The 22,299-nt window shown below is 39.8% G+C and overlaps 1 protein-coding gene across 3 annotated transcripts; it reads right to left on the bottom strand.

Moving 5' to 3' along the window:
* Positions 1–522: 522 nt before the first annotated feature.
* pid1 (phosphotyrosine interaction domain containing 1) lies at positions 523–22,001 on the bottom strand. Of its 3 annotated transcripts, XM_077541571.1 has the most exons (5): positions 21,835–22,001; positions 12,893–13,039; positions 11,261–11,293; positions 2,490–2,645; positions 523–2,429 (listed from the first exon to the last, which is right to left on the bottom strand). In XM_077541571.1, the coding sequence occupies exons 1-5, from the start codon at positions 21,862–21,864 to the stop codon at positions 2,145–2,147; spliced, it is 651 nt and encodes a 216-aa protein (XP_077397697.1). In that variant the 5' UTR covers positions 21,865–22,001; the 3' UTR covers positions 523–2,144. The 3 variants fall into 3 exon arrangements, with proteins under 3 accessions (XP_077397697.1, XP_077397695.1, XP_077397696.1); XM_077541569.1 differs by having other exon boundaries at positions 523–2,645; XM_077541570.1 differs by lacking the exon at positions 11,261–11,293 and having other exon boundaries at positions 523–2,645.
* Between the last annotated feature and the right edge of the window lie 298 nt (positions 22,002–22,299).

Raw genomic sequence — 22,299 nt, 5'->3', positions numbered from 1 at the left:
TTGTCAGAAACCACTACATGAACATGGTGAAAAACAACAGAAGGCCTTACTAGACTTTGCCAGAAAGCATCTGAAGTTGACCATTTTCTGGACTGAGGAAGGAACATGTTATGGTCCAAAAGATAACCAAACAAGAGTACAACCAGTGTTATGGCAACGTTGGGCTTCATGGGCTCACTGGTGCTTTGATCATTTAACTGAAGTATAACGAGTCAAGATATTGTTCAGTGGTCAAGTCTCAATGAAAAATACACTTTTCACTTCTCAAAGACAGAAGTTAAGCCTACAGTTACATCTGGTTTATTTCAAATCCATTGCGGTAATGAATGAAGAAAAACAACTACATGAAAACACATTACAAGTAAATTTAATCAGACTTGGTGATAATGCTGATCAGTGACTTGAAAAATATTGGCTTGCTCTAAAAGGGAACAAAATTTGTTTTTCTCCTCCACGCTACAAAAAAAAAAGATGAAGGTCATACAGATGTGTGGTTTGGTGGGAAAAAAACAGAACACGTGATCTTTGTAAATGCTTTATATGCAACTGTTTCTTGATCTTTGCAGACACTGTATAGAAAACACTTATGGGACATTTGTCAAACATTTAAAGCAAGTGGGAGCTTTCAAACAGACATGACTCATGTACAGTTTTCTACCCTTTCCACTGCGTACATCTCTTCCAACCATTCAATCTCATCTAACACTGACAAACACACGCACGCACACGCACACAAACCACTTTTATCATGCTCTCCACTTACGATTCACAGTAGGCTTTATAACACTGTTTCTTTATCGTACGATATTTCTCAGCTTTTTTTATTTAAAATATTTATCAACATGTATGTTGTAATATTTGGAAAGTGATACATACATTTTATTTACATAAGCTTATTAAGTGGGAGCCCAATGCAAATATGCATGTACATACAGTATGTAGAATTAGATGCATGGCTGTGTGCATGTTAGCCTTGATTCAGCCTTGCTTGAGCCAGCTCTGCTTTTCAGGCTCCTTGTGTGCGTGTGTCCCAACACTGTTATCATTCTGTTGGAATCCTTGGTGGGAAGACCAAATCTGCCGACCTTCTGGCCAACGCAGTCCCATCGGAGTAGCACAGAGCTCCGATGCATCTCAGTACGTTTGTCGCTCTCTTCGAACTACCGTGATGTCGTAAAGAAATTGCCGGAGACCGAGGTGATGCATTCAGTCTTTTGGACCACGCGAGATCTGAGTTGGTTGCATGGTGACAATCCTTTCTCTGCTATTCCCATATCTATCTTTTTCTACTTTACGGGGCTACAAGCACTTGTGTCGTGTACACAATCATCTCTAACCACAGAGCAAACAAAATAAGCGGGCCCACACATTCAGCCAGATGTACTAATCAGGTCCTAGACAAAACAAAATGTACTGTAGATGAAATTGAGGCACATAATCTGACAGGCACCGTTAAGCCTGAATTTTGGTATGTTTGAAACAAAAATCAGACATGAATGATTAACATGTCACAGAAAAGCTCCAGCTATCAACCCGGTCAGAACATGTGCAACATCTACATATGTTTCTTTCTATAGATGTCATACATGTACTGGCATACCTAAGTACCATATGAGTTAATATCTGGGGGAGCATAAGAAGGTACCGTGATGATGACGTGGTGCTACTATTTTGTACCCCTATGAAGGCATCGTAGCCATTACGCAAGCACATATAATCAATGCGCTCCCCAACAGTCTTCTAAACTCTGGATTGGGGCCCAAAATAGTCAGAGGTCAATTACTGCTGGGTCCCTGACATTGTAATAATCAGCTTCTTGAGACGAAGCCTGAAAATCAGACATTGAAGTTTATGGTTCGAAAAGTACATTGCTGGGTGCAGTATGACCCATGTGGAAAATGGGAAATCAAATATCTGGCCAATATCTTAAGGGTGATTTGACCCACAAAGACTTAAATTATTATTATTATTTGGACTATAAATCTTTAAAGTATTACCATGCCGGTTGAGTTGATTCTTCGCGTCTGCTAATGGTTAGAGTGAAAACAAAAGGGGAGAATGAGAGAGAGCAGCTAATCTGTCCGTCCTTCCCTTCACCCCTTGTTTTGTAAGAATGGGGATCAGGATCTTGGATCAGCATCAGTTCAACCGTCGTCTGGGGTTGAATCTTCCGGAGTAGAAGAATCCTCGGCAAACTCATCCGAAGAGCCGCTCTTGTGGATGCGCCCGTCGCAGCGCATGCTATGGAAAGTCTTGCGGAACGCCTCCATCATGGAGTGCGCTAGCTTCTTGGCCTCCAGCTTGCTCTCGCACTCCACGGCGTGGCAGTCCATCTGAAAGGTCAGGTCGTCGTTGATTTCCCGGTAGATCCAGGCGAACACGTTAGGTCGGACGCTGTGATCGGCCGTGCAGTATGCGATCCGCGCCACCTGGTAGGTGTCCATGGTTACGGAGGCCTCGCCGTGGCCATCCAGGTGGTGGAGACGTACCTGGAAGGGCCGTATCTCCAGGAGGGAGCTGCCAGGGGGGCACGTACCCTGCTGCTGAGCGAGAGCGCGATGCTCCACCAGACCGACCACCGCTGACTCCGTGCAGCCGGATAAGAAGCTGGTCCCAGAAATTGTCACCTTGCCCAGGTAGGTCACCTGCAGGATACAACATTACATTGTGTTCATAAGACGAATCATTTCAGGGCATGTTTTAAACAGTTGTACCTCACATAGACAACTTGAGACTTGACACTAGGGATGTAATGATAATGGCAATATTGCGCTATTAAAATTGCCACAATATCTCTGTCGGTATGTTATTATATTAAAAGCAGCCATTTGTTAAAAATGTCATGACTTGGGTCATGCAGGGGTAATGTTCGGGTCTTGACTCATGCCTGGTGTCACGCCAGGGTTAAGTTTGAGTTCATGACCAAGAGGTCAAGTGTCTGTTTTGAACTGATGTAACATCCTCTGGTTTCAACTGGAAAAATGCTATGTGATGTTATGTGATGTCTGGACCTATGTGATGTCAATCTTTAATCCTTTACTTAGTGACAACCAATCAGATCGATTCACTGTCTGTAGTAGCGTTCTGAGGTGTTTGTGTTTGCCGGATTATTGCTTTCTGTCCCTCTGTGCAACTCTCTTTGTTTCTCGTCTAGTCAAGTTTGTTCTACGCCTCTCAATGTCAATAAATAGTTAAAACCTTATTTGTGTCTGCGCTTTGGGATCCAACCTTCAGCACATGACAAAAAAGGCCAGATTGCTTTCCATTTGTACAGGTCCAGTTAGTTTATTAGTGCAGTTTAATTATGCATGTTTTGCCCACCTACATTTAAGAATACCGTATATATATATTCATGAAAATGCTGTAACTAAAGTGGGCCAGGTCTGAGCCCTGAATCTCCAGGGTTGAAAATGTCCCAGTCCCAGCCCTGACCTCAGCCTGACCTCAGCTAATTAGCATTGTAGAGATGAGACATTTATATGCAATTGCTCATGTTTATTTTATTTGAATATTTTGTTCTAGAGAGACCACACACAGACAGACAAGCAAATCAAACAGTCCAAAATGAAAACCTGGTCTGATTTTTGCTCACATGGTTCTAAACCGGGCATACTGCATCAGTTATCACTCATAAATCAGTCATGCAGTAAATAATTTTTTCCACATCACCATCAATAAACATTACTTTGCGACCACTTCAGCCCAGCACAGCATTGTGAACTACATAGACCATGATACTTTGCGCCGCTGAGCCAATAGGAGCATGTGACGATTATTTCATTGTCATTGCTGTTTTGTACAAAAAAAAACCCACAATATTGTGCTTATTTTTTTCAAATGTTTTTATATATATATATATATATATATATATATATATATATATATATATATATATATATATATATATATATATATATATATATATATATATATATATATATATATATATATATATATATATATATATATATATATACACAATATCGTGAGTTTTTATACAGTATTGTGAGCTTCTTATTTTTATTTTTTATTTATTATTTTTTATTTTTTACATAGCTGTAAGTGACCGTAAGACATTTTGAATATTGAACATGTGAAGTAAATCAACATAAGAATAGCTTATGTCTTCATTCTTAACATTGCAGACACATTAAGGCTGTCTTATGCTCAAAGAGAAAAAAAGTATTTTGCTCAACAATGGCTGACAGCCTCCACAGAACAACATAAAAAAAGCAACACAGGATACCAGAACCGCAACAGACTGAGGAGATTGAGATGGATAAGTTGTGAAGTTCTTCACACAGTTTTTGATGGGAACACAGCCAGCAATAACGGCTCACTTGTGCCCTTTTGCTACACTACTCTTTATGGCTTTATAAAAATACACAGAGGAGGAGCCTTTGACGAGCCAAATACTTAAATAGTTTTTTTTCACTCACGTCTGTGTTTATAGTGGAAAAGGGGGGTTTCTTCTCTCTCAAACTTTTATTACATTTGACACATCGCTTTGGATGATGTGACTTCAAATATAAATTTATTAAAATGTAGCTATCCAATGGACGTCTGGCATAAACCTGCTGGTCTTGGTTTTTACCAACTAGAAGTAAGTAATATGTTTGGGACCACCTTCAAAAGAACACGATACATCTGAAGAAGCTATTCTAATTCTAAAAAATTAGTACACATCCATGTTAAGGAAACAATTCTACTGTAAATCAGACCGACAGCATATTATATGAAAGAGCAGACACCCATGTCTGGTTTTATTCAGAACATACTTTCATGCTTTCACGGGTTATGTTTAGTCTGCCAATGCCAGGGCAAAGCCCCTTTACTCCACCATGACTTCAAATGAATGGGATCGTTCAAGAAAGCGCGTATAACAATCCGCTAGTCACTGCATGTGTGGTTCTGTCAGTCAATGAACATGTGACAACCAAGCAAAAAAATATCTATGGAAAAATGAAAATTCATGATGGCAGTAATGTATTTCATGACCCCTGGTTGCTGACATCATATAATTTGCCAGACATTACTAAGATTTGCAGATTTGTACAATATCACTAGAATTAGTTGAAAGGAAATATATTTGACACATTGTAACCTGGTCCAATGCGCAATATGTCAACATAACTGTTTTGCAGCGATTGTGCGCAAGTCTTTCCAAGAGTGAGTGTGTCAGGAATTTCCAAAAACAAGCAAACGATTCAGAGTTGAAAACAAGAGTCATTTTTGCTGGAAGAGTTTGTGTGAGTCAAACCACAAAGTTGCTGGACTGCAGCTTTCATCGCAAGTGCTGGCTAAAATTGATACCCTAAATCTATCACCAACCAGCACACATCTGCAGTCCTCCAAGTGATTGAAAGCCAGGCAGGCATCTTTAAATCATCTCAGAGAGTATAAGAGTCCTCCCCTTTGTTTCAACTTGCCATGTGTTTCTCCTCTGTTGCCTCCTCGTCTTATAACTTTTCCCATCACTCTTCCGTTTATTGGTTTCTTCAGTGTACACATCACGTCCCGCCTCCTTCACATCATTTATCCTCACATCCCCTCCACTGTTTTGCATTTCCTCATTTGGCTAATTCTTAACATTTTGCAACAGTCACTTTAAAGTTAAATGTGATTCCAAGACAGCATATGAGAAAGTTTGGAAGAAAGGACGCCTAAAAATGCTGCGTTCAAGTGCACCATGGAAAATCGACAACTCTTCCCCTGCCGTACAGACAGTCACAACTTAAAAGACGTGCTACAGACATACCTTATACTCATTCCTCAAATGTAATATTAGAATGTAATAATCAGAATTGTCATGTTTAGACTATGAAGTCGCATAGAACATGTCAAGATTGTATTTTTTATTTATTTATTTATTTATTTATTTATTTATTTATTTATTTATTTATTTATTTATTTAGGTTTTTGGTTGTTTTTTTTTTTTGGGGGGGGGGGTACTTCCCGTTAACATTGAGGCAGCGTGCTTCATACATCAATATTCTATGACAATGGTTAACAATTAACTCCCAGCCATTTTCACAGAAGCAATCCCCTTCACTCCCAGCTATTTTACTGCATTTTGACTGATTTTGAAAGGCCCACAGAATATTGTGTTCTGTTGCTATAATAACATGGAACCTACAAAAAGAAAGATTAAAGTCTCTTCTTTCATCAGGGAAAAAAAAAGGATATTTCTATCTGTTTCCGTTTTGCAGCAATTAGCATTACAATAAAGCTAAATTTCAGCATTATTCACAAATCTATTTAGAATTTTGAGTAATTTATCTTTTTTTGAACATGGTCCTGGTTGATCTCTTGTACTCTGCTGCCACCTGCTGGCCGTTTTTGTAATTACTACTATTTTATTTTATTTTTTTCATGCATTGTCTGCAGTTGAGAGGCTGCATCAAAGCCTTCTCTATGCTCTAGCATAAAAAGAAAACAATACATAAAAGAAAACTTATAAATACGTCTTTGGGACACTTAACAAATTAAAAATATAACGTATTTATACATTTTTGGGAGCAAAATAAGTTAACAACCTCAGGTTAAGTCCAGGCTGTATATACAGTAAATCACAGGAGAATATGCCAAATAATGTTTTGCAATCAGTCAAAGCAACAAACATCATCAAATTAGGATAACAACAGAATGTAACTTAATAAAATATTTTAAAACCAAATAGACTTGTTTGTCACAAATTGACATACTAATTTGGCTAGAAGAAATGTAGGCGATGGCATTTCATTCTTGTCATAGTTATAACCGACTAGAAACCTCTTTTTTTTTAAGACTCACATTTCCAGCATTTTGAAACATGAGAAGAAATAAATGCTTATTTAGCAATGATGAACAAAGGCCGTACAGACAAACTCGGATGAAGGGAGGGGAAGGAGGTTAGTGAAGGTTGTTATTTCAAGATGGGAAGTGAAGATGATGAGTAAATGCAAATGATGACACAAGAAAGCAACGGATACACAGAGGGAGACAAAGCAAACATCCGCAGCCGTCCGTGTGAGCTGGCTGGTAGGAGGACAGACAGGAACATTTTGGCCTTTTCACTTCGACACTGTGGGTGTCTGCTGATATGTGTGCGTGGAAGGTGCAGGACTGGGGCACAGCTGTTTCAGTTATCAATGGTGAAGGAACAGAACAGAGGAAATGATGGGGGAAAAAAGGTGAAGTTTGGAAAGCATTGGTGAGATATCTGACCCTGAAGAGAAGCTTGGGAACATAGCAAAGGAGAGAAAAATAGTCAACGGAATGTGATGAGAAGAGGGAGGAGAGAAATTTTGAGCAAATCGTGTAGAAGCAACTACGCAATATTTTTTGTGCTTTTCCAAAAGGCAAGTGTAATGTACACATTGAAAGTCTTGAAACACAAATGTGTTGGCTGGCGCTTGAACAGTTTATTATTTCCATCCATCCATTTTCTTGACCGCTTATTCCTCACAAGGGTTGCAGGGGGTGCTGGAGCCTATCCCAGCTGGCTATGGGGGACACCCTGGACCGGTTGCCAGCCAATCGCAGGGCGCACAGAGACAAACAACCATCCACACTCACAAGCACACCTAGGGACAATTCGGAGCGCCCAATTAACCTGCCATGCATGTCTTTGGAATGTGGGAGTTGACCGGAGTACCCGGAGAAGACCCACGCAGGCACGGGGAGAACATGCAAACTCCATCCAGGAAGGCCGGAGCCTGGACTGGAACCCGAGTCCTCAGAACTGGGAGGTAGACGTGCTAACCACTCTGTACCGTGCTGCCCTGAATCAATTATTTTTTTCACATAAATTCATAAGATTTTTATTTTTTTTATCTTACTGTTTTCTTTAAATTTAATGTTCACATAAATAGAATTTAAAAGTATTTCCTTACATTAATCAAAAGATCTGACTTATTGCACTTTAAGGCAATTCAGATTATTTTTAAATTATACTTAGAATTATTGAATTAGAATGATGAAAATAAATATGCTGATGTCAATGTTTGTGTAACACTTAAGTGATTATAACATTATTTTCATTAATAAACCAAATCATTTAACAGTTATCAATATCGTATTGAAGTGAATCAAATTGGAACAAATCGAATTGAAATAAACTCTTGTGAATCAAAATCAAATCGATTGAGGAAATTAGAATCGAGATGCAGCCCAAAAGCCGCATTATGTTTTATATATACTGTAACATATAAAAAGTAGTTGTGTTCGTCCCACTGCCAAAAAGTGGTACAGTACTATGGACATTTCGTGAATTATTTGATAAGAAAGCAAACTGTCTTTTTGACAATGGAATGCATAAAAACATTTGAAATGCTTGATTTTTTCCCCCCTCTGACAGCAACTAATGACCACACCGAAACAAGACCAAAGTGACATACTCCTTAAACAGCCTAAACTACTAATTGGCTATCTTAACAGAAAATTTGAGACTACCAGCGTACGAAAAGGTCAGATCACAAATGTTGCACTGTCAGAGACTGAGGCCATCTTGACATTTTCCCTCAGAAGGCCCCCGTGTCTGCATCCCCCTACATGACTGGGAATCCACGGCTTGGGAATGCAGAATTCCTGAGGAGGTTGTTAACATTCCTCAAAACTTATTGAATCAGCACAGCACAGCTGGCTCCACTTGCCAAGGCATGCAAAGATGGGATGTGCGATGTCTGTGTGTGAGTGTATATGCATGGAGTGTGTGTAAAGAGCAAAACTATCTGAGGGAATCACTATATATCGCAGTAATAGTACTTACATTACCTCCTTTATGCATCTTTGACTTTTCTGGAATTAATACACACTATGCCAGGAAAAAAAAAATACCCACCACTGGACTTTGTTAAATTAACTGGCAGGTTATTTTGTGTCGTGTTAGCGTGATGCTTCACTATTTACAACACGGAGCTGACACATAAATCACATCTGGTCTACACATGGTGCAAACACAAACCAGATCAGGATTGAACATTCTGGATGGGCAACTAAATCAAACTTTTTCATAGAAGAACTGGAAATGCCATTGACAATTTTACTTGACACAGTGATATACACGTGTGGATAAAGCAAATGCATGTTTTAGTAAGCCTATTTTTACTTAGTTGCTTTGGTCCATTTCTCAGATCAGGAATGAAATTTGCAAACCAGCAAGACAATTTTTCAAAAACATCATGTTTCCCCAACAAAAGCTGGTTGATCACTGGACAATCTAATGCTTCATAAAAACTCTAGATTTGTCTGTGAAAAAAGTCTAATGTAAAAGTACAGAAATCTGCGTGACATATTCAACCATTTTGAATGTCAACAATGTTGTCGGGTATGAGGCAATTCAACAGAGACCAGTCAACATCAGTAGAGAATTGTACGTAATTGTTTGCATGCACGTACCAAAACATTTGCAACTAATGAGAAGCTGTTTCTTTTGAAGTGCACAAGTGACATTGATGTGAAAACTAAATACGTAGTTTTGAGAAATGCAATGCTAATCTGACAAATGTACAAATGCAACTGAGAAAAACTATAAGACCCAAGTCAAAAGTAACGGAGTTAAAAATATATATAATGAACAAACTAAAATGACCTAAATGAATCTATCTTAATCTCTGACTACAACTCCGGTGTATTTGAAAAGTGAAAACGAGCACAGTGTCTCAATGGATGTGAAGTGGACTGCTTTACCAGCATTGAGCCAGTCAGGGAAATGAGAGGTGGCCTTTCATCCATGCTAGCTGTTAGCTTTGGCAGTATGTCAGCAGTCCTCAGCCAGCCTTTCTGTTTGCAAACTGAGACATCGGGTTCAGAAGGAACCAAGTGGAGGAGGGGATGAAGGAAGCATAAGAGAGAATATAAAACACCGCGAGGGTCATAAATGGTGTCATATTGTACCGTCGCACATAAAAGTCAGCAAGTCGGACGGCGGGGAGAGCAAAGCCGCTATTGTTTCTCCAGTATTCTCAGCATTGAGGCAAAAATGTCTGCAAGTGGAGACACTCTGGCAGATGGGCAGACAGATATGCAGACAGGCAGGTCGTGAGTCAGACAGGATGTTACACCTGCCAGCAGATGAAGGCGGTGGAGAGGACCCGTTCACATTTGCGGAGGTTTCGCTAACAGATGGGAGAGATTACTTTTATGTGGCTAGTGCTCTGCTAAATAGTGGTAGTGGTATCCACGGCAACGCGGCTTGGCATCCTTGACAATGCTGGAAAGAGCGGTGAGCTCAGAGGCTACAAGTGGATGTTGGGATTCACACCAGGAAGCGAAGGGCTATCAAGTCCAGCTATGTTCAGCCTTCACCTAGGCGACATATCAATATTTAGCTTCTTTCATGGCAATGAGAGCTAACTGTGTGATACAAAGCGCCCACTACCATGACTTTGCATCAACAGTTTGAATTGCTGAGCCATAAAACGACTGCTAATCAAAAACATGCTTTAAATGTGTCACCTTACGTCACCGAATAACACTGGCTTTGATCATTACTAGTGCCAAATAATAATTCTATATATAATTCGTGAAAGCGCTGAACTAGCCATAGAAAACAAGTCACTGCGGGTCACTGTCAAGTTTAGAGCTACAGACTTATTTTATACATAAATGGACTATCAATAGTCCCCTGGTCGCTGAAGCTGGAGGGCAGCCATCTTACGTTGCCAATTTCACTGACAACTTCTGTTTTTTATTTTATTTATGTTTATTGAAAACACTGCAACCAGAGCGTGTTTTCCACCAGGGTCCCTGTATGCCGCCTTTCAAAGAACGACTTCACCGTTTGCACCGACCATTCAGACTACAGACAAAAAAAGAGAATTGTTGAACCAATTTAAGACTACAAATTGAACTGTTGGCCAACTATAAAAAAAAAAATAAAAAAAAAATGCTTCAATTGGTAACACTCAAATGAATTAAGTTAATCCAAAGTATTAAGTTTAATGAACTCGTAATTAATTAAACTCAATATATTTACTTTAGGGGCGGCGAGTGGTTAGCACGTCCGTCTCGCAGTTCTGAGGACTCCGGTTCGAGTCCAGGCTCTGGCCTTCCTGGGTGGAGTTTGCATGTTCTCTCCGTGCCCGTGTGGTTCTTCTCCGGGTTCTCCGGTCTCCTCCCACATTCCAAAGACGTGCATGGCAGGTTAATTGGGCGCTCCGAATTGTCCCGAGGTGTGCTTGTAAGTGTGGATGGTTGTTCATCTCTGTGTGTCTTCTCTTTTTTTTTTTTTTGGTGTTGGTGTGTGTGTGTGCGTGCGTGCGTGCGCTCTCTACTTCACCTGAAACATGAAACCCTTCACCTTAACCGGATACTTCAGAGTTGCACCAGAGTCGTGAAGTTGTCAGGAGACCGGAGGAAGGATCAAAGGAAGGAAAGACGAAGCAAAGTGAAATCCAACACCAACCAGGCATAACCCTCCACCCACAGAGTTACAAATCTAGAATCTTTCACCAACCCCAGATACATCTGAATTCCAACAGGATTAGGGAGACATCAAGAGACCAGAGGAAAGACTAAAGGAAGGAAGGATAGCTGAAGCAGAGTGAAATCCACTAACACCAACCTCCACTGATTCAGTGACCAGTAGGAGAAGCAAATTGTTTTTTGAGTTTCAGTAGATGCTGGTGTGGTGGATCTGAGCCGGCGACCTGGGCCCAACAAGGCAAGCACAGTATTGTGAATCATGAATCACAGAGGTTATGTTTACATTTCACAACAATGTTTTTCCTAATGGGATTTGCTTTCATTTGATTGTTGATGGTTCTGACAACAGGAGCACTCAGTGTTATACATAGTAGAGATTTTTTTAAATGTATTCTTTAGTGATGAAATGTGCATATAGCGCTTCTCCCAGACATATTGGTAGAACTGTATGCCATAAATGGTGGCATTTTTTTGCTGTAGGGACAGAAATAACATTATACTGTGTAAAAATGTAATGTACCATGAGGAAAAAGTGGGCCAGATAATGGATGATGGATGGATGGATGGATGGATGGATGGATGGATGGATGGATGGTGTAATTTAATGTATGTTTTCCAATTTAATTTATGTACTGTATAGAGTACACATAATATATATAATAAAAAAAAAATATTTTATTTTTTTTACATAGTTTTATTCTATTTTTTAATAATTTGATAACATTTAATTTTGAAACAAAATTGAATGTGATTTGTTGTACATACAAATTTGACTTACAAACAACCTTTCGGAACCCATTGTGTTCGTAAGTTGAGGACTACCTGTATAGACATAACTTGTCCAATAAAATGAGAGTTCAGACGCAGCTTGCTGAAAGGATGAAGAAAAATGAGTTCATTTAATTTCTGAAGGTCTTTGGACTAAAAAAGTAGTCAAGATACTTTGCAAAGTCGTGACACAGAGAAGTGTTTCCACTGCACAGTTTCAAAACACTTTCAAATCCATTTACGATCTGAAGCAATATTTTTACATACACTGAGAATTAAAAATCGTAAAGACCGTCTGTGCGCGTTTATTAATGAATGATCATCCATCCATGTGTGTGTCAATCAAGGGTTTGTCTACTGACTTTCACTTCATGTCCACATTTGAATTTAAGGAAGTTTGAGTTTCCGTTGTTTGAACTCTGGTCTATTTTGGCCTCTGAATTGCGAAGTGTTTGTTTGTACACATTGCTGAATCAGAGTCACATGTGTGCAATACTGTGTCCACACTGCAAGAACCAACATTACAACATTAAATCACCTTAGTTATCAGACTGTAATAGCCAGGTACAGTAGCAGGTTAGGTTAAGTACATTGTGGAAATGAATAGCACTCAGTGTCCAGGAGAAAAGTTGGATTATGACTGTAGTAATGCTATTATAGAATTAGTATTCAGGGAAAAGACTGGATTTGGGGATTATAAGGTTTCATGTGATTTTACCTTGTATCCAGCATGAGTTTTGTTCTTTGTAAGTGGTGTGGTGGAGCAAAGTTCAATGGCCTCGGGCTCATGGAAGATCACCGTGGGCAACGGCTCCTTTCTCAGCGTCAGCACATTCAACTTGGTCTTCAGCATGCTCTGAAAGTGCTGAGGAGAAAGAGGAGAAAGGTTAACTTAACTTAAACTTATTTACAACTTTTCAGTCTGGACCAGACAAAAGTTTGCACCCCAATTTGAGGCTAAATAAACATTAATTAGCCTCCATAACACAGTTGAGCCTTTTCACGGTTTCACGGGTTTAAAAACTTGAAATTGAAATTATCAAGGACGAGAATCAAGAGCCCAAATCATCTCATCAAAATTGACCTTTTTGTAATCTTTTTTGAAAACAGAATTTAGAAATAAGGATGGATAATGACATCTGTACACATTAAGTTATACCATTAACCTTAGTTAACCCTATAACACCAAATGTATTATATTAAATACAAGACATTTTGAGCACTTTATTTCATGAGTATAATATTTTTTTCCCATTAAAACTCTGATGTATATGATGTAGACTTTTTTTGAGAAAACAAAAATGAGATTTGCACATTATAACGGAGGGATAATAACTAGGCAAGAAAAATAAAGTGCACGGAGCAGATGGAGAAAAAGAAGAAAAAAGTTGACAGAGTTGTGAAAGTAAAGCCACATGTGTGTAAACGCTTGCTGACCTCCGCGTCAGCACTTTACAGCTTCCTGACAGCGGCTCACATTCCTGCGGTCGAACCGGGCACCGAGTGAAGGGAGGAGAGCTTGCCCAGCCCTTACCTGGAGCAAAAGGCGTGAGTGGAGGGCCACTCTGGTTTGTATTGATAGTATTTCTACTGTGTTTAACGCTATTTCTCATATTCCCAAAGGCCGCTCATCAAGTGATGACAGTTATTGATTCTATTTTGGATTTCGACTTGGAGACAGAGGCAGACTCCATCGTCAGACCAGCGCTGGACTGGTTGTGAGACAAGGGTCCTGTCTGCACGCTACAATGCACAATGGCTGGCGTCACAAGGAAACCTCAGAAACCTCAGCCAAGATTAGAAAACACAAACGCTCTGTTTCGAGATTTACATTTCAGCAACTATTTTGTGTAATCTGAATTAAGTTTCAGGCGCCAAATCCACACTGATCAAAGTTTCACTGGGAAACCAAAATGTGATCCCTAAACTAACTTGCTCAACACTCTATATCCCTGACAAACATACTGGGAGGAGCTTATAAAATGTTTCACAAGTCTGGAAACTCTCTGGTCCTCCAAACATTTGTGAATTTATAACTTGGCTGTCGTGTGTTTCGGAAATGTACCCAACATTTACTGGTCCCATTCAGCGCAGCTTGTCAATTTAACTCGAAGTCTGAATATGCCCTGCGATTGGCTGGCAACCAGTCCAGGGTGTACCCTGCCTAGTGCCTACTGCCCAAAGACAGCTGAGATAGGCTCCAGCACCCCCGCGACCCTTGTGAGGAATAAGCGGTCAAGAAAATGGATGGATAGATGGATAAGTCTGCATAGGCGTGCACAGGTAGACCCCTAGTGCCTAAAGTGCCCTTTGGAAAGTTCGGGTTTTTTTGTTTTTGTTTTTGTTTTTTGTTTTTTTAATAATAATCACTTTACTGAGGACAGGTTAATGTTGAAACAATTTTCGAATAGCTAAATGATTAATAATCGTGTGTGGGTGTGCGTGTGTGTGGTTTGGGGGGCACTTGCCCCCCAAAATGTCTGTGCATGCCACTGTAAGTCACTCCGGTTCGAGTCCAGCCTCTGGCCTTCCTGGGTGGAGTTTGCATGTTCTCCCCATGCCTGTGTGGGTCCAAAGACATGCATGGCAGGTTAATTGGGCGCTCCGAATTGTCCTTAGGTGTGCTTGTGCGTGTGGATGGTCGTTTGTCTCTGTGTGCCCTGCGATTGCCTGGCAACCAGTCCAGGGTGTACCCCGCCTACTGCCTAAAGACAGCTGAGATAGGCTCCAGCACCCCCACGACCCTTGTGAATAATAAGCGGTCAAGAAAATGGATGGATAGATGGATAGAAATGAAGGGAACCAAATTGTTACACAATGATCTAACGCCGTCAGTATAAGATGATCAATTTGAAGATCCTTCTATCAAACCATCTAACAATTTTCTTGATTAATTACAACTCATTTGCTAGTATTTTGATTGCTTTATTTGTAATTTACTAAATACAGATAAACTAATCAGATTGAAGATAGAAACAGCAAAACCTTAAACTGGCTCAATTTATTCAAAATAAATACTCTACAATAACTTTTGCGTTGGTAACACGGGTGCGACCACATAGGTCGCATCAACACGTCGCATCCTATATGGTTGCCCACACACAGCGTGCTCCAGCATTCCTTTATTGTGGCACTCGGACAAACTGAACGGAACTTTTGAAATGATGGTCTCAGTTTAGATATGGAGACGGCTCTCTCATTGCAACGGGAGCATGCAGAAGGCGGAGACTGGCTAAAGACTTTCAACCACATTTTAAAAAGTGATACTGCAGTAGGAGCATTAATAAATGAACTCATGCTAGTGCAACTGGCAGAGGTAGATGTCAGCAAATTTTGCCAGTTTGTCATTCGTCATTTACCAGCAGCCAGTCCATCATCGCCAGTCCATCATTATTTCGAGCCAACCAAATCTGTCATTGTCAATAAGTCACTCCAGCTTCGTTATTTTAACTGTGCTTGCATCATCTCCAAATTACAGTTTGTCGCCATTACCGCTATTTTAGGACAGTCCAGTCCAAGACTCTGTCGTCGTTATTTTAACCACGCTTCGGTCATCGCTAATTTACAGTTCATCACCACTTAGTTTAGCGCCGTCAGATCTTCTTCTTCTGGAAGTGTCAGCAATGTGAACTTTTAAACAATTCATGAATTCATATTTTAGGACTAAGCATAAGCTGGTATTCTTTCAGTACAAATCCTGTAAACTGCTTATGTTATATGCCACATCATTTGCCATGTAACATTTTAGTACCAAACAAGCTTGGTGGCGTGTGAGACTATTTTTTTCTCGTGAAATCAAAGCGTAAGCAATGCATGTCTCATATAGGAATACATACTAATAACGGAGATTGCGTGCATGTGAAATTTGATGACATTCTTCAAGGAAGGAGCATGCCTACAGTCTTTGGAAAGCATTTTGTTCGGCCTCCTGCAGTGATGGTTTTAACAGGTAACAGATGGTAAGTTTATCTTTTATCCCCCAAAGGGAGCGGGACAGGAAAGAGGTTCCCTGGTCGATCTCAAGATATGGAAGAGTGAAGTTGGAACACACCTCGACCAAAAGTTGCTCAATATGATAAGATCACTCTTAACACTGAAGCTAGTGGCTCCGTGGCTCCAAATTTGAGAATGTAAGACAATTTGCTTCATGTTTTTAGCTGGTTCATTTCATAATACATTTCATATTACACACTAGCACTGTCGCTAAATCCTTCCTGGGTTAGTTGATAATTATACAGATACTCCAACATTCTCAGGGTAACTGAAGGCTGTATATATGCCATGTACATGCCCTAAAGAGGACAATCACGACAGAAAATCGATATATGTGGTTTTTGGATGTTGTGATTTGTTTACGTAGAAGCTTAACATGCTGCTGTCTATTGATTGATTAACAGGGTATTATCACTTCTGTGCTACAAAGGAATGTGGAGAAGGGATTTAAGCAGCTTGCGTTGTTTATGGATTATGTCAGCATGTACTGTATTTTTCAGACTGTAAGTCAGTCCAGACTATAAATCACATTTTTGGAGGGGAAACTGAGACCAAGAACAGTAGAACTCAGACTCACCCCCAAAATCAGTAGTGTGCCATAGAGGAATTGACTATGTCAATCTAATTGTCCCTCTGTACATTTTGATGTCCACTTCCTGATGCTAGGACGGTTTAAAATATCTCGGAAAATGTGAGCAATCAACTGTATCCTTAATCTTGCATCATTGGAGGCTTGTCATGGTGTCAGGGAAAAGTGCTGGCTATAATAAAAGTAACCACACCTCAGCCAGAGGGTGACTTAATACAGTGGTGTCGTGGTCCCTGGAGAAGTATGGGTATAATCTCAATTTTCACCATTTTTTTTAAAGTAGTCCAGAAAAACATCCATTATTTTTTACAAACGGTGACACGTAAGAATTAAAAATCTGACATTTGTACTTGCTCACAATAATAAATGACTTGTTGAGAACAGTTTGGTAACACAAGCAGCCTGAAATAATGTAAAATGTATTTATCATGAGGCACACAAAGTATATGATATAAAATAAATTGTAATATTTAGTGAATACTGAACAAAAATAGTGAAAAACAGTCTGGTTAGACTTCAGTACTGTTTTGTGCTAAATCTTAAACGATTTGTCCCCAGTCTTGTGTTTTAATTTACCACGACTTAAAAATCAAGTACCAGCCTATAGCTACTTAACTTAGAGCATGTAGCGTCCACCCCGGGGATTGAACTCACGTCACGATCAAGTATCCCATGTACGAAAGCAAATCAGTTCACCTGAGCTACATTTCTGGGTCGCCATTACGGTTCGGGTGAGCATTTAAAGGGTTGTTTTCCACGACATGACCCTCCCTACTCTGCCTCTGATTGGCTCATCAGTCCATATGCCAAAAGTTAGCCGATCTAATCAGTGTAGGCAGGGGGTACCGCAGCCAATTAGAGGCAGAGGAGGGTAGGCCATGGCTGAACAGTGTGCATCCGGGGGGATTTAGAAGTGGGTATACTCTGCATACCCTTGTATATCCTAGATTACATCACTGACTTAATAACATAACAAATCTTTGGAGTAAACTAAAATCCCACTGAACCTTCGGAACAAGCCTACAGGGGACCAGAAGCAGAAACACGTTTCTAATGTTAAAGTATAAAATAAAATATTAACTTTTTATTGCTATCATAGGCTAAATAAGTGAAGGATCCCTTTAAGTTTCATCCTTCAAGTTTTGTTCTCTTTGCAAATGTTATGTCGTGCCACACAATAATGAAAGCGCACAGTAAAGATCTGACCAGAATCTCTCACTGAAGTTTGGTCTCTCTTTCTGATTCATCATCATGTGGAGAAGATTAAAGATGGATTACTGGCATTGACAGATGCTTTGCCAGTGGCCCAAAGTGAAAATGTGTTATTTATTTATAGGGAAACAGTTGCTCCATGTGTATCGTTGTGTCTTATTTTATTATTATTTCATAACTACAACATCCGCAATTGATGGGCAAATAAAGACAAAGAGGCCAACACAAATGTACAAGCAGGTGCCAATCGTCTATTTCTGACATGTCAGGTCCACATGTTTTGTCCAGAAAAGGCCTGTGTGTCAAGTGTGACACATAGTTAAGTGTCAAAACGTGGAAACCAAAGCTAAAGAAAGAGCTGCTGACACAGGAAAAGACATACTTGCTCGCCGCAGGGATTTTCAAAAAAAGAACATTGTCTGTGTCTTTTTGTGTTTGTCTGTGTGCGCGCTTGTGCCAAGACCAGTGTAGGTTGGCTAGAGGATGAGGAAGAATCTTTTGAAAAGACAGAAAGAGAAGTGAGGTCAAGCAAAAGATTAATAAACATGCTGACTTTGATTTATACTCTAACAGCTTGCCGTCTTTTTCTCAGAAACTCTCGCTGCAACGTGTTTCTCCTCAACCCCCGGCTGCCGCCATCTACCTCTTCTTCTTGCCTAAACATGAGACTCTTATGCAGCAAGACATGAGGTGTTTCCATGGCAACAGAGGAGCAAAGCCAGTGAGAATATGGTTGAATGCCATCGCGGATGAAAACAGGAAAGAAAAAAAAGACCAAATAATAAATATAATAAAATGGAGAGCAACCAGCTATTTGATGGCTCTGCGGAAATCCCCGTCAACCCTGACTCAACTGACGTGAAGGATATCAATGTAAAGAGGGCTGTTGCTATGGTTACGCAGCAGGTGAGAGCCTGCTACTGCACTTTAGTTATAATGTGGTTCTGATGGTTCTTCCTTTCTTTTGGTGTGAATTTATCACTGCTACTATTAGATAGGCTGTCACAATGAATGGATCTGCCTCAGTTAAAAAAAAAAAAACTGCTATGATGAACCCATTTGAATTATTTTGGATATAATTATGTTATTTACTGAGGCCTACAAATTTTTATAACATTCATTTTATCCTGTTAAAACAAACATTGGTTCTGTATGAAAATGTTTAATAACTGGCAAATCCAACAATGTGGTTGATATATATTTTTTCGCAGTAAATCCAATAAATCACGTTTTTGTTTTTCATTTTGGCTAAACAACATACAGAAGTTGTTTGCCAAACTACTTGATCAAAACATATTGCATAACGAGTATAGTTGAGTCATGTTTATTGAGGGCTCACTATTGTTGTTTCTACAAACTCATTTACTGCTCGTAAAAAACAAAACAATTCATGGAATTGACTGGATAGAAGAGAACAGAGTGAGACAATACTAGGGATGTTTGATACCACAATTTTTGGTGCACAAAATCTGTGAGATGATAAGCCAGCTATACCTTTGCACACCTTCACATTTTCTGTGAGAAAAATAAAAGGTCCATGACCACACTCGTACCTCAAAACAGTTGTATATCAAATCATCTTTCCTCACTGAAATAAGCCCCCACATTGTGCTCCTGTGCACCTTGGTCACAAGGGGGCAGTATAATACAGACAGACACACATGACGAAGAGTTTCACAATTGACTGTCTGACTCAGTAAACTGCAGTGATCATAGATATACCAGGTGAGTCAATGTGAAGCAACGTCATCACAGGGTGGCCATTTTGGGACAGAGTTGCTCGATCACTCACAACATTACAGTGAAAGGAGTACGGTTTTGAAATAACTGTAGATTGCTCAACTCTCCCAAATTCTCAACCGATTTTCATTTTTGTTGTTCGATATGACACTGAGGTGACGCAAACAATTATGTCACATTTAAGAAAATAAAAAATAAAAATTTGCATGCCACATAAAAAAATAAATGAATAAATAAGAATCCATTTACAAATCTGACAATAATTCAGCAAGGTATGTGTCTTTCAGTGCACCAGAGCAGTCCCCTGTCCTAAGATGGCGGACCAGTGACAACACTGCCGACTGCACTTTGAGCCATCTAGTCAAGGATATTAGTCATATTTTGCAGATGATAAAGAATATATGTGCCTGTGGCTAGTTATATTGTTTGTCTATATGTGTCGCTGTCCCATTTGTATTCAAATATGTGTTGTTGAAAGGGTTAAACAGGGTTAGTCCATCTATGGATAATGCAATAACATTAAGATAGCAGAATTTCAAAGTGATGCGGTTGCGTTAGATACACAACTTATAATTCGCTTTCTTTTATGTTTAGTTTGGCAGTAAACCTTAACTGAGAGTGGCAATAAACAGCCTGCAGCCTCTTGAACCGTTCACTATCTGCCAAACGACTGCTTGTTGTGAAGTGAGTTCATTGAGTTTGCTGCCACCACCTCCAGCGCTTGCATCTTGAATTTTTGCTCACACGTCAAAGGAAAAGTATCTCGAGTATCTCGAGCAACTTGTAAAGCTAGTCACTTTTAAGTCAAGGCATCGCTGGAAAAAAATAAAATATATATATAAAAAAAAATACTAGACCTTTATTTGTATTTGGACCATTATTATTATTATTATTATTATTATTATTATTATTATTATTATTATTATTGTTGTTGTTGTTATTATTATTATTATTTTCTGCAAATAGATGCTCAAAATGCCAATAATTGAAATTGGAATATGGGATTTACGTTTTAAGTATGTTTAATTATATTTATATAATAACATTTTCATTTTGTTCAAACGTATCTTTATGGTAAAAGCTGCCAAATTTTTGCAGTGGTCTTTCTGAGAGCTGTCAGACACTGAAATAAAAAAAAAATAATCATTATAATAAACATGGCGTACCACAACAATATGGGTAATAATGAAGTTATAAAACTATCCATTGGATGATCGTTGAAGAATACGGTTGCTAGGCGACGCATATGTCTCGCTGGTTGTATAAATCCACTTCGAGCGCCTATTAATAAATTGAAGGATATGAGAGATGTTCGTAATGGGGTAATTTACAGCGGCCACAGAGTGCAGCTCACCCTGGAATACAATAAATAAATAAAAAATTTAAAAAAAAAAAAAACGGAACTCTTAATTCATCATTCAATCTTGTTGACGTCTGGGCAACAGAGAGGATTGTGTAAGTTCACTTGGCAGCCATGCAGTCCACAGGCAGGCGCACATCTGGAGAGCATTATCTGCAGGAGACTCGAAGAAAGCCCCCCCAACCTCGCTTATCAAACTACGTGTCATTAACGAGCATTTTCACATTTCCACACAGGCACCTCGCTGCCATTTCGCACAGGAATGAATAGAAAAACAAACCAAACATCCTGGCGTTTGCAGGGTAGAAGGCCCGTGTTTGCACACTTGAGGTTAACGTTCCTTTGGAGGGGGGGGAAAGCGTTGTGGAACGATGTCACTATTTTAGGAATGAGTGAAATGTTTGTATTCGGGAGGAGAAAAAATATCTAACATTCACTTGTGGGTGTCGTGGAAGACAGGCGCACACTTGGCGTACTGTGAGTAGCTACACGTAAACGTATCATCAAATACAAAGACGTAGAGGCAGCGAGTGGGAAAATGACAATTTGGACATTGTGGACCCATTTCAAGGGTTTCAAATGTGCCTGTAGATACTCATTTGTACGCTACAACATCTGTAGCAAGCAAAGTGCAGCAAGACTCTCCGGCAGCGTACACACAGACACACATCACGGCGGGAATCAGCCTTCGTAAAAAGGCAGCACAATCTTGATTTTACGGCTCATTGTCGACAGTAAACGCAACCTGCGGGCGCCGTTGTCCTACCTGCAGTCGCTCCGACGCTGGTTGCCACATATTAGCGGTATGAAGGGGTCTCCGTCTTGACGACAGCTTGTACTCTTCTCGTAGTCCGGTTCACATCTGTTCGCTGTTGCGGTTCGCCTCTCTGCCCTCCTTCAGCTTGGACCAGTCGGCGACCAACGCTGTGTTGCTCCGCCTGGCGACAGTTACTTGCTTCCCCAGCAGGTGGCGCGCGCCGCTCGTTTGTCCAGGTACCTCTTGGTGCTGCGTTCACAAACTTACGAAATTCGATAATGCTTCTGGTTGTCAGGCTGACTACTACTATAGTGGTGGTTAGAAGTAACGAAATACAGAACAATTAGTTACTAGAGACTGCAGTTAGATTTTTCAGCTATCTGTACTTTATTTTAGTATTTATTTTCCTGACACCTTACTTTTACTACCTATATTTGGGAAAAAAAAGATTTCTTGTATGCATTATAGTCTCCC

Source organism: Festucalex cinctus, chromosome 13 (assembly GCF_051991245.1).
Source record: "Festucalex cinctus isolate MCC-2025b chromosome 13, RoL_Fcin_1.0, whole genome shotgun sequence".
NCBI lineage: Eukaryota > Metazoa > Chordata > Actinopteri > Syngnathiformes > Syngnathidae > Festucalex > Festucalex cinctus.
This window is presented reverse-complemented; position numbering and strand designations above follow the sequence as displayed.